This window comes from Dunckerocampus dactyliophorus, chromosome 2, assembly GCF_027744805.1.
Source record: "Dunckerocampus dactyliophorus isolate RoL2022-P2 chromosome 2, RoL_Ddac_1.1, whole genome shotgun sequence".
In the NCBI taxonomy this organism is placed as follows: domain Eukaryota; kingdom Metazoa; phylum Chordata; class Actinopteri; order Syngnathiformes; family Syngnathidae; genus Dunckerocampus; species Dunckerocampus dactyliophorus.
This window is the reverse complement of record NC_072820.1, coordinates 49,839,706-49,852,897: the sequence shown is the minus strand read 5'-3', so window position 1 is coordinate 49,852,897 and position 13,192 is coordinate 49,839,706. Positions and strand designations below refer to the sequence as shown.

Genomic DNA, 13,192 nt, shown 5'->3' with positions numbered 1-13,192 from the left:
TGGTTTTGCTTTTACAGAATTTTACATTTTCTGATAGTATAATAAATTAAAATCACTTAAAATTAATTAATACATTTTTCCGGGAACACTTTACGATAAGGTACACAAAAATACAGTAGTTGATGAGGAACAAACCTACCTAACCCGAACCACTACTCATTAGTTCCTCATTAGTTTTTAATTAGTTCCTCAGTAACTAGTCTACATTTATGTGCCTTAGTCATTAGTTCCTCATTAGTTCATTAGTTCTTCATTAGTTCCTCAGTAACTAGTCTAAATGTATGTGCCTTAGTCGTTAGTTCCTCATTAGTTCATTAGTTCTTCATTAGTTCCTCAGTAAGTAGTCTAAATGTATGTTTCTTCGTCATTAGTTCCTCATTAGTTCTTCATTAGTTCCTCAGTCACTAGTCTAAATTGAGGTGCCTTGGTCATTAGGTCCTCATTAGTTCTTCATTAGTTCAGTAGTTCCTCAGTAACTAGTCTAAATTGATGTGCCTTAGTCATTGGTTCCTCATTAGTTCTTCATTAGCTCCTCAGTAACTAGTCTAAATCGATGTGCCTTAGTCATTAGTTCCTCATTAGTTCTTCATTAGCTCCTCAGTAACTAGTCGAAATTGATGTGCCTTAGTCATTAGTTGCTCATTAGTTCTTCATTAGTTCCTCAGTCACTAGTCTAAATTGATGTGCATTAGTCATTAGTTGCTCATTAGTTCTTCATTAGTTCCTCAGTAGTCTAAATTGATGTGCCTTCGTCATTAGTTCCTCATTAGTTCTTCATTAGTTCCTCAGTAACTACTGTATTTTTGTATACCTTATTATAGAGTGTGACCATTTTTTCTACCGATAGAGAATTAATGAATAATACTTTTTAATAAATTTAAGGGCAGACCATTTTAATTTATACAAGTCTTTGGCCTCACTTGGAAAAAGCATCGTAGTAGGTGGAGACTTCAAACTGCCTACGAGTCTTTAAATGGTGAACATGGGTCAAGTAAAATCTAATTAATGACCAATAATGTTAGCCATGCGGGACGCACGGTGGCCTAGTGGTTAGCATGTTGGCCTCACAGGTTAACTGGTTAATTGGCTAGGTTAATTGTCCACAGCGGTGAATGTGAGTGCGAATGGGTGTTTGCCTATATGCGCCCTGCCATTGGCTGGCAACCAGTCGAGGGTGTACCCCGCCTTAGTCTGCCAGCTGTAGTGAGGACAAAGCGTCATAGAAAATGGATAGATGGGTTGGGGTTTTTTTTTGAGTTTGTAATTTATTGCAAATAAGCATTAAGCTAAAAAAAAAAAAAAAAAGCAAACAAAACCACCCCTAAAATAAAAGTAAAATATATAAAAAGGAGTGAGTAATGAGAAGCTGTGCCATTCTAGTTCATGAGCTGAAAAATGGGTTTGGGCATGCTTGATAAGTGTTTCAGGAGACTAGTGGGGATGTTGCTCCAGGTGGTGAAGATGGCTTCACGGAGGGCATCCATTGTCTGGAGCTCATGTCCTTTTTTGTAAATCCATCCCCAAATGTTCTCCATTGGATTTAGATGAGGGGAACACGCAGGATGGTCCAAAAGAGTGCGCTTATTCCTCTCGAAGAAGTCCTTGTGAATGCAGCGTTGTCCTGTTGAAAAAGCCAGTCATTAGCACACAGACGAGGGACTTAAGTCATGAAGGATGCCCCCCGCGACGTCTCCACATAACCGTCTACAGTTTGACGCCCCTGCGCATCCTAAAGCTCCATTGTTCCATTGAAGGGTCATGATGGTGGAAAACATCTCAGGTGGGATCTCCTTGTCAGGCCAGTAACGTTGGAAGCCATCAGGACCGTCAATGGAGAATAAAACTTTCTTCCACCTTTCAATGTCCCATGTTTGCTGCTCTCCTGCGATTTCCAAATGGGCAATTTTGCTGTGTTGAAGGAGACAAGGCCTTTGAAGAAAAAGAGTAATTATCTCCGTGCTGAGCTCGTCTGTTCAAAATAACTTGAAAAGTTCTGAAAGGTTTTGGATGAAATTGTCAGGAATTGTCGGAAATGGGATATGGAAGAGCTGATTAAATTTTGGGGGTGATGCAAAATTCAAAATTTTCCCCAAATTCACCCTTTTCCCTACAACTAATAAAAATTATTTCCTGCTACTACTGCCACATTTCTCAACTGATTCAAGCCAATCCAACATCAAACCTTTCAACACATCCAGGACATTCAGGCTACGTATATTTATGCTGACAAAAAATTCTAAAGTTCCCAAAATTCACACTTTTCCATAAAACTGCTATTGCCTACCACTAGTTGCACATTTCTCAACCGATTCACCTCATTCCAACATCAACTCATTCAACAAAGTCAGGACATTCATGCTATTAGCCACAGCACAAAAAAATCCCACATTTATTCTTCCGGAAGGCAAAATGCCTTTGATCTCAAGCGTTCTAGCTACTTCCACATTTCTCAACCCATTCACACTGTTCCAACATCAAAGCTTTCAACTAATTAAGGACATTCATGCCATTTTCCACAAACCAAAAATTGCCACTTTTCTTGACATTCCCACTGAATGCAAAATGCCTTTGATCTAAAGAGTTCTAACTATTTCCACATTTCTCAACCCATTCAGACCGTTCCAAAGTCCAAATTCTCAACTCATTCGGGACATTTAGGCTTCCTGGTACATTGCGCTATCATGCTAGGTGTTAGCATGCTAATGTTAGCATGTTATCATAGCTGGCATGTTAACATTAGCATAGTAGCATTTTTAGCCATTTTCATAGGTAGACACTTATATAAAGACTTAGCACTATAATGCTAGGTGTTAGCATTCTAACATTAGCATAGTAGCATTTTTAGCCATTTTCATAGCTAGACACTTATATAAACACTTACTGGTATTATGCTAGGTGTTAGCATGCTAATGTTAGTATGTTAGCACTAACATTAGCAAAGTAAATATGGAGGGAACTATGGCGCTTGGCGGAGGTCTGTGTTCTCTGAGTGCATTTCTAGATAATTTCTTCACATCCTGTCTTAAACATGTTCATCGTTACAATAACTACGCAAATTCATTCACCGTGAATTTTGACCTGATGAAAAGGTGAACAAAACACAATAAAATGCTGTGTTGAACGGCAACTGGAAACCACAAACACAATGCTGAGTAACTTCATGCGTTGTGATGACCATGAAGTTATGCAGCTGACATTGTTTCATCAAATCATCTTGTTGAGTTCAAGTAAGCAAGTCAATGCTGTGATCCCCAGGTGAGTCGACCAATTACTGACACTGGACACATAAATCAATAGTAGGTCAGATGACGATCATACGAGGAATGGCGGCACAAACCTGGTCATGCCCCTTCTTTTTCTTCTTCTTCTTGCCCCAGCATCCTGAACTCTCGGCATCCTTCCCGCCTGTGTCACATAACAGACCATCAAGCTCCTCAGACCCCCCTTGTTGGTTGTGAGACGTCTCTGCCGCCAGACGGTACGACAAGTTCCTCAGGATGCACACGCAGTTCTCAACAGTCTGATGGCAGAGGAGAAGCGAGACGAGGAGGGAGGTGGTGAATGGAGGAGAAGTGCAGCAACGAGGAGGAAAAGTGACAAAGACGGAGCAGATCTGATCATGATCAGAATGTACAGTACATAACAAACATGAGCAAAATACATCGGGGCAAAAATGTACATACAGTCGTCCCTCGTTTATAGCGCTTAATTGGTTCCAGACCTGGCCGCAATAAATGAATTTCTGCAATATAGCAGTCAATGTTAATAAATGGAATATTTTCATAGAACATAGAAAACCTGTTTAGGACTTTCTAAATGCGATTTTTAACATTATTAGAGCCCTGTAGACATGATATAACACCCCCGTAGTCACATTTACACTCCTATTATTCATTGTTTACACCCTAGGTTCCCCAAGTGTGGTACTCGTACCCCCGGGGGTACACCAATTGTAATGGGGAGCAAAGAGCAAGTGCAGCGCAGAGGTTATGATTTTGCCGGCGTTTATCTGTTTGTTTGTTTGTCGGTTTGTGTTCAAAATAACTTGAAAAGTTCTGAATTGTCGCAAATGGGATATGGAAGAACTGACTGAATGTTGGGGGTGATCCGGGTCACCGTCTGGAGCCAGGAATTTTTTAAAGGATCCTTTAACATTGCGAGATGGGACCATTTTTGGCATTTGTGCATATAACTCCACAAAAAATGGTCAGAACACTTAGAGAAAAAAACAAAACAGGTTTTTACAAAATATCAAAGACTGATCCAAAAAATGTAGCATTATTATTTTGGTGTGAATCACAATATGGAGGGAACTATGGCGCTTGGTGGAGGTCTGCCCTCTCCAAGCGCTTCCCGAGTTTATTTTGGTGTTCCAATCCAATCCTGTGAGTTGGGATTCCCCCGAAAATGAGGCTTTATCGTTGGTTGTATGTATTTTTGTACTTGGGATACTGCTTTATCAAGATTGTTAAACTTTCCCTTTCAATTTGGTATTAAATTAATAAGCAGACTTAAACCACAGCCATTGTGAGTGGAAAAAAAAGTAAGGCTCATTTCAACCCATTCAAACATAAGGATGCCAACATCAGACTGGAATAAAAGATATGTAGGATGATCATGTGTTCATTGAGATCTATCAGTGTGGAAAAGGTTATAAAACCATTTCTTTTTCTTTGGGACTCCAGCAAAGCGCAGTGAGAGCCATTATCCACAAATGGAAAAAACATGGAACAGTGGGGAACCTTCCCAGGTGTGGCCGGCCAATCAAAATGACCCCAAGAGCGCAGCCTCGACTCATCCAAGAGGTCACAAAAGACCCCACAACAACATCCAAAGTACTGCAGGCCTCACTTGCCTCAGTTAAGGTCAGAGTTCATGACTCCACCATAAGAAAGACACTGGACAAAAATGGCCTGCATGGCAGAGTTCCAAGACCAAAACCACTGCTGAACAAAAACAACATTAAGACTCGTCTCAATTTTGTCAGAAAACATCTTGATGATCCCCAAGACCTTTGGGAAAATACTCAAAAGTTGAACTTTTTGGAAAAAGGAAAAAGAACATCCTACCAACAGTAAAATATGGTGGTGGCAGTGTGATGGTCTTCAGGACCTGGAAAACTTGCTGTGATGAATGGAAGCATGAATTGTGCTGAAGGGGAATGTTGGTGACCTCAAGCTGAAAGCAACTTGGGTTGTGCAGCAGGACAATGATCCAAAACACACCAGCAAGTCCACCTCTGAATGGATGAAGACTTTGGAGGGGTCTAGTCCAAGTCCTGACCTGAATCCTATTGAGATGCTGTGGCATGACCTTAAAAAGGCGCTTGATGCTGGAAAAGCCTCCAATGTGGCTGAATGACAACAATTCTGCTAAATTCCTCCCCAGCGCTGGAAGAGACTCATTGCAAGTTATCACAAACGCTTGATTGCAGTTGTTGCTGCTGCTAAGGGGGGCCAACCACTTATTAGCTTTAGGGGGCCATCACTTTTTCACACAGGGCCATGTAGCTTTGGATGTTTTTTCTCCTTCGTAATAAAAAGTTTCATTTAAAAACTGCATAAAGTGTTGGGTTGTGTTGTCATTGACTAATATTTACATTTGTTTGCTGATCTGAAACATTTAAGTGTGACAAACATGCAAAAGAATAAGAAATCAGGAAGGGGGCAAACACTTTTTCACATTACTGTCCATAAATGGCAATTAAAGAGACAAGGGGAGGGTTCTGCAGCATAAGTGGACAGAACGTTGGCGGGTATAATATTTAAAAAATAACCGATTTTTACGCCCAAAGTGTTGAACAAAGACATCAAGTAAAATGTACCTTTTCATTCCGCCAACTTTCTTTGGGGTATCACACTCATGTCTTTAAAGAGGGATATCCCCCCTGGCTAACTATCGTTTTATTCTGTATTGTTTCATTTTTGGAATTTGCAGTATCTTTCTTCCACAGCATTTTCCTGTTGTATGGTGTTTTATGGCATTTGTGTGTTTTGGGTTTTGGATCATTTCTGTGTTAAGCGTGTTGGACGTGACTGCAGTCTGCTGTGCTGACATGTTAACTGGGATTGTCCATTTTCGTTGCCCGTGTGTGTTTGTTAATATTCTGTGCGTGTGTGTGTGTGTGTGTGTGTGTGTGCGTGTGTGTGTGTGGTGCTCTACCTTGCTGTCAATCTCACTGCTCCCGAGGGCGGTCTGGATGACGTAGAGAAAAGCGTCTGTCAGACCCTCACACTCTCTCATCCTCCTGCGGGCCTCCTCACCTGCTGAACTCACATTGCTGATGCACACACGCACGCACACACACACACACACACACACACCTTGTTAGTGAAAATGATACAAACTTGCAATAACAGTCACAACCAAAGATGTCAGCCATGTGCTCGTGTACCAGTACTATACAGTATACACACATCACAGTCAAAACAACAGTACATTGTTTGCTATCACTACTTGACTTTTGCAACTTGAATTCTGCTCGGAAGGCTCCTTCTCTGTGCGTCATATCCCAAGACAAGTAGCGAACCACAGGCTTGATTGAAACACGATGGCAGACAGGAGGGTCGAAATGCGACTAGAGGGAGAGAAAAACAGGAGAGGGAAGGGACAAGGGGGAGCAGGTGGCCAGCGATATACCAAACCTGCCATGAAATATTCCATCTTTAATCAGACTGGCCGCATTCCCTAACAAGGCATAAGAAAGATGAATTGGAAGCTTAGCCGCTGATGCGCAAAAAAGCTTTTGCTCTGCAACACAACACACTAATGCAGATGCACAACTTGGCCCGAATACAATCTAACATTGCATGCAACTCCAGCCTAACCTGCATCTTATACGAAGAGGCGGTACTTTTGCAATGAATAGTTCACATTAGGTTGGAAACAAGTAGCAGTTGATGTGTACAATGGACCACGCAGCAGGCTTGGGAGGCTGAGGAACGGCGTTCCACACGGGTCTGTCCTCCCTCCCATGGTGTTCAGCATCTACATCCATGACCCACCAGAGGCAACATGCCCGAAATATGGCTACGCCAACAACCTGGCCATTTTGATATAACAACCGCCACGGGAAGCGATGGAAGATGGCCTAAACCAGGACGTGGGTATCCTGGCAGCCTTTCTACATTGCTGGCAAATCCCACCGTCCTTACAACAAGGCAGCACAAGAGCTGCTTAGTTTCATCCCTTGGGACCTGTCGACAGATGCATGGCTGGCGGCATCCTGGAAGCTGGAGTATCCATCACTACATCCACGACCAGGGAGTCGGCATCAAAGGAGACCACCTGCCCTTCGGCAGTGGACTCTGCTGAACTGCCAGCGAACCGGGATACAATGAATCTTCTCCTCCGATTTCAGGTCAACATTTGCAATAGAAGTGACTGTTGTAATACCTAGATCAGTATCAATTATGTATCAATTACTAGCTATCAGTTTTTTCGCCATTCGCTAGTGGTGCCAAATGATAATCCCTGCAAAAAGCGGGCACCTAAATTAGTAAACAAGTGCACAATTCACGATCATTTTATGATGATAGAAGCCCACATCGTACACGTCGTTATTAAACCTAAAACCTTCGTTTTGTCACCCAAACCTAACCTACTTGAGAGCGCAGAGCCAAAAACAACATGTAACAGTGCTGCTCTCATTCAGACTTCCAAGCGAGTAAACAAAGTGCCGCCACCATTCTCAAGCCAAACAGTGAGTCATGTTAAACGCAACTAAGTCTGTCATATCCCAGCGCTAAAAAGGCAGACAACACAGCATCTAAATATACTCTCATACTACAGGACGAGAGGATATTTTTGCTGTGACTGGCACAGAAGAACACACAACATAGTATATAAATATAGCAAGCGCTACTACAACCAAGCCTTCCAGCTCAGCCTCAAAGCATGAAGCCTTCACATTAATCCAAAACGCAGAATATAGTATATTGACTTGATGCTTCATGGTATTGGGAAGTAACACCGTTTAGTATCGACCAAACAATTGAGAGCATTGACTTCAATTTGTGATTTTACCATGGGGTAATGGTTAGCGCTCTGGACTTTGAGTCTGAGTTTAAATGTCGAAGCAACCTGTGGTTTTTAACACACACCATTTTGGTGTCAAAGAAACCCCTCTGTTTTGTCGCTCTGTATTGTACATCTGCCACGTGGTTCCTTGGTGCAAGGGTTAGCACCTACAATTTCAATCCAGCGATCTGAACTCAAATCTTGGTGCTACCTGTGATTTCTTAGTAAAGTCTTGTGAGTGCACGCTTGCACCAAATCACTTGAGAAAAACGTCCCTCGGTTTTGTTTCCCTCTGTATTCTACACTTCAGTCGTGGCTCCGTGGGATAATGGTTCGCACTCTGGACTTTGAAACGAGTGAATCCTGTGTTTGATAACACACACTATTTCACTGTAGAGTCAAAGAAACCCCTCTGTTTTGTCACTCTATATTCGGCACCTGACATGTGGTCCCATGGTGCAATGGTTAGCACCTGGAATTTGAACCCAGCAATATGAACTCATATCTCTGTGGAACCTGTGGTTTCTTAACAGGCTTGCTCCAAATCACTTGATAAAAGGGTCTCTGTTTCGTTTCACTCACTTCAGCTGTGGCTCTGTGGGGTAATGGTTAGCACTCCGGACTTTGGACTGGTCCAAGACCCATTCTACTGTAGGTCTGGACTTGATGAGGGACGGCTGCTGAGACTGCTGAAGTTTCTTTGAGCAAGGCACTTGCCCACTCGGGTTGTGACAGACTTGTACAGCCCCTGATCACATATCTCTCCCGATGGAAAGGGACATTTCCCGGGTTTCCGTACAGTAACGTAGTCATTGTGTAAATACCAGAACATGACACAGACACAGAGACACTGACCGGAGGCAGCCGGTGGCATTGCGGAGGACTTGGGAGGAGTGAAGATGCAATTTGCGGTCTTCTTGTGTGTGGGGAGAAGTGTCCCAGCCGGAGTGGGGGATGATCACAGCATTAGTCAGAACAGCCAGGGCATCCTGGATGATAGGCATCTTCAGGGCGTCACATGATGAGAGGTTCCATAAAACACCTACACAGGAAGAAGGAAGACACGAAGGCTTCAGGGGACAAGGATACAACATATAAATACGAACTACCTGGAACTGTAGTCAGTAACTACAGGATATTTTATTTAATCCAATGCTTTTGCTGATAGGATGCATAACAAGTCTCATAGTCAACTTTAACTCCCAGTCTTCCTCAAAAGGTTTTTGTATCAATCATTTTCTGAATGATGTTATCAATAATTGTCCCTCAGGGGCTTGCCCTTGGGCCAGTGCTTTTCTGTGTATATGTGCCATATCGGGCACACTTAAGAGGCGAATAACACAGCAGATATCAACTGCAGTAACTCCTGTTGACCTTCACTTTGTTAAATATCAGCTTCCTTATCTACAGAATGCATAAGTGGATGTTTGAATGCGTCCATTCCTGCGCACATCCGCATTTATCTATCCTGCTCCTTTAGAGCTGTAATTACAAACCTTCACATCAATGTAAGAGAGCCCTGTCTGTGGTCAGAAGAGAGTTGTAAATGACTGGGCTGCTGTCAATGCGACAGTAATTAGCTCACACCTTTTTCTGTCTCACCTCATCTCCGACTGAAAAAGGAAAATGGGCTGTGCTGGGCTTTGGGTTAACCTTGAAATTGAATTAGGATTTGTGACACATCGTGTCTCTGCCTTATATTTGTTTGATCTCAAGGGCAACGGCCACGGTGGGGGTCTGTTCTCTCCGAATGGATGTTATTTTTATTTGTGGTGTTTCCTGCATTAAAACTAAAACTTCTACTGTGGTTTTTCAAAACACAAACATAGCATGTCAGGACTTCCAAAATTGTGCGTAAGCCTTGACGAGTAACAAGCCACAAGTCATGGCACATGGAACACGGAACATCACGCTTTGCACTTGCACAATTCATCATATCCAAAAAGGGGTATAAAAAAATGTGCAAGTTTTGAACTCGTTCATTACTCGAGTTTCACTGACTCACACGGGTAATTGACGAAGACTCTAGTTTCACTGATTCAAGGGTGCCCGACAAAGACTCCAATTTCACTGACTCACGGGTACTCGACAAACACTCGAGTTTCACTGACTCACAGGTACTTGAGAAAGACAAGTTTCACAAACCTGCAGGTACTTGACGAAGTTTAATTGACTCACAGATGCCTGATGCAGACTCCAGTTTCCCGACTCACGGATAGTCGATGGAGAATAAAGTTTCACTGACAAACTGGCACTCGACAAAAACTGGCCTTTCACTAACTCACGAGTACTTGATGAAGACTCGAGTTTAATTGAATCACAGTTGCTCGACAAAGACTCTCATTTCACTGACTCACAAGTCCTTGACAAAAAACGGAGTTTGAGTGACTCATGAGTGCTGGAACAGAAACTGGAGTTTCACTGACTCATGAGTACTCAGCGAGTACTCAAGAAGACTCAAGTTTCACAAGTGCGAAGGCTAGATTTTTATGCATTAATGGACACAATTTTACTGACTCACAGGTGCTGGACAAAGACTCTAGCTTTACTGACGCACAGGTGCCCGACAAAGACTCGAGTTTTACTGACCCGTGGGTGCTCAATGGAGAATCGAGTTTCACTCACTCATCGGTACTCAAAGAAGACTTTAGTTGAACTGAATCACAGATGCTCGACGAAGACTCAAGTTTCACTGACTCACGGGTGGTTAACAAAGACTCGTGTTTCACTGACTCATTGTCACTCGACAAACACTGGAGTTTTACTAACTCACGAGTACTTGAAGAAGACTCGAGTTTAATTGAATCACAGATACTCCTGAAGACTACAGTTTCACTGACTCACGGGTACTCAACAAAAATTGGAGTTTCACTGACTCACGGGTACTCGAGAAATTCAACAGAGACTCGAGATTTACTAGCTCACGGGTGCCCGACAAAGACATGAGTTTCACTAACTCGCGAGTACTCGATGAAGGCTTGCATTTAACCGAATCACAGGTGCTCGATGAAAACTCGAGTTTCACTGACTCACGGGTGGTCGACGCAGACTCCAGTTTCACTAACTCATAGGTATGCTAACTGGGCAGCTAACTGGAATTTCACTGACTCACGAGTACTCAACAGAAACCGGAGTTTCACTGACTCACAAGTTGACGAAGACTAGATTTGAATTAACTCACAGGTACTCAACGAAGGCTCAAATTTCACAGACTCACGGGTGCTCGCCGAGTATTCTACAGCTCAGCTGCCAAGCCTCTAACGCATGTGTAAGTTTCTGCGCTTTTTGACAAGTGAGTCAAGTGTATCGAGTACCCGACTGAATGGCGACTGATGCGGCATCCAGATCGTTGATATAGTAATAGAGTAATTCGATTACCCGTTAGTGGAAACCAATATTAGAATGTGTATTTTTGATGCTGTTACGCCAACACTAAACATACATCCTGACTTTAACGACCTGATGTTGTTCATGGGTGCATAGACACGGGACATGGGTGCCTGCCTCCTTTTGACAGTGTGGTGAGAGTATGACATCATCTGCTTAAGGAGAAAAGCAGAGTGGGTTTTTATCTTTGATCTACCACACACACACACACACACACACAGATGAAGGGGGTTAATTGCCTCAGCCTTACATCATGAGTGGCAGCAGGAGGTTACAAATGCGCTGCTGCATTGAGAGTGGGGAAATGAACATGTTGGCTGGCGTTCTTTGTCTCTGAAGCCACAGCCCATCTCTCATTTGGGCTTTCATTCACGCCACTATCTCATTTCTTCCTCCTGCATCATCGCATAGAATCTCTTTATCTGCCTATTGATTGCTTTTTTTTGTTTTCGTGGCACGCTTTTTGCATCTTGGACCGTCATTTGTCATTTTGATACGTTAGCAGCAAGTTTCCACAGAGATGCAGTATATATGACATTTACTCCCATAAATGAATGAAAAATGTAGACTAACAACGGCGTGTGCCTGCGCAGGAAGAATAACATTGCTTATTAGTTAACTTTTTGAACTTCATAATGTTTTCCAAGTAGCAGTGCGCCAAAGAAAAGGAAAGCCGTCACCATGGAAGTGAAAATGAACATCGTGAAGAGCTCCAAGACAGGAGACGCGGCAACTAATATTTGCCGCTTTTTTGGTCCCAACCGCTCGACTGTCGCAGCCTTGATTAAGGATAAAGATTATTGAATGCTAAAGAATGCGAGAGGGGTCAGAAACCGAAGTATTTCGGTAATGCGACCATTTCTGTTGTTTTGATATCTATTTGTTAAAGTTTATATGCAGAATAAATGTGCCATTAAAATGTTGATATTTTATTATTAAACAAATGAGCATTTATTACCACATAAACACACACAAAAGTACCGAAAATTGGTACCGTTGAGTACTGGTACCGATTCTCGGGTACCGAGCATCTGTATTGTTTCAAATGTGAAAGGTACCCATCCTTACCTAGGAGCTACAATTTAGGTCCAAGTTCCCACTTACTTCATTTAAAAATACCAGGATAAAAAAAATGATAAAAACACTGCAATTGTCATATTTTGGTCTTCTCGAGTCTCGCCGTGGTGACAGGAGTCAAAGGAAAAACAATTCAGTGACTCATTCTAAATTGCTATTGTTTTTAAAACAATACAGCGGAAATCAAAAGCACAATTCTCACACCTGATGACTTACAAGTGAGAGACGGCCGGCCAGCAGCTTCAAATAGCTTTTGCACAGATTGCTTCTGGAACCCCACTGAATGGATAAACACAATTTTTCCAAAAAGCTGTTCTCTGTGATTTACATAATTTCCATACTCATCAAACCAGTTGAATAAGCAGTCTAATGTCAAATTTTAGTTTAAAAACTAATTTAACTTAGAGGGCACCTCGCAGGGCACCTCTGTTGTTTGCCCTGAACTGGATCATGGAAATCGAGTGTCCAACACAAAGCACCTATGGGAAAAAAAAAAATTTCCGACGGACCTTTTGGAAGGAACTAATAACAAAATCCGAAATACCAGTTTAATATGTTACGTTGTGATGGTGGTAACATCTGGATAAAACAGTTGTCAGTGAAACTTCAGTCTTCGTGAAGTACCCACGAGTCACTGAAACTTGAGTCTTCATCAAGCACCCGTGAGTCAGTGACAGTGGAGTCTTCATCAAGTACCTGTGACTCAGTG

The 13,192-nt window shown here is 42.4% G+C and overlaps 1 protein-coding gene across 10 annotated transcripts in view; it reads right to left on the bottom strand.

The window, feature by feature from the left end:
• ctnnd2b (catenin (cadherin-associated protein), delta 2b) overlaps positions 1-13,192 on the bottom strand; it is a 181,691-nt gene that overhangs the window by 20,192 nt on the left and 148,307 nt on the right. For all 10 annotated transcript variants that reach the window (XM_054762548.1, XM_054762565.1, XM_054762582.1 and 7 more), the window contains 3 exons: positions 8,875-9,061; positions 6,163-6,280; positions 3,338-3,520 (listed from right to left, as the gene is read on the bottom strand). In XM_054762548.1, the coding sequence (XP_054618523.1) occupies positions 3,338-3,520; positions 6,163-6,280; positions 8,875-9,061 (488 nt within the window). The remainder of the gene's footprint in view (positions 1-3,337; positions 3,521-6,162; positions 6,281-8,874; positions 9,062-13,192) is intronic.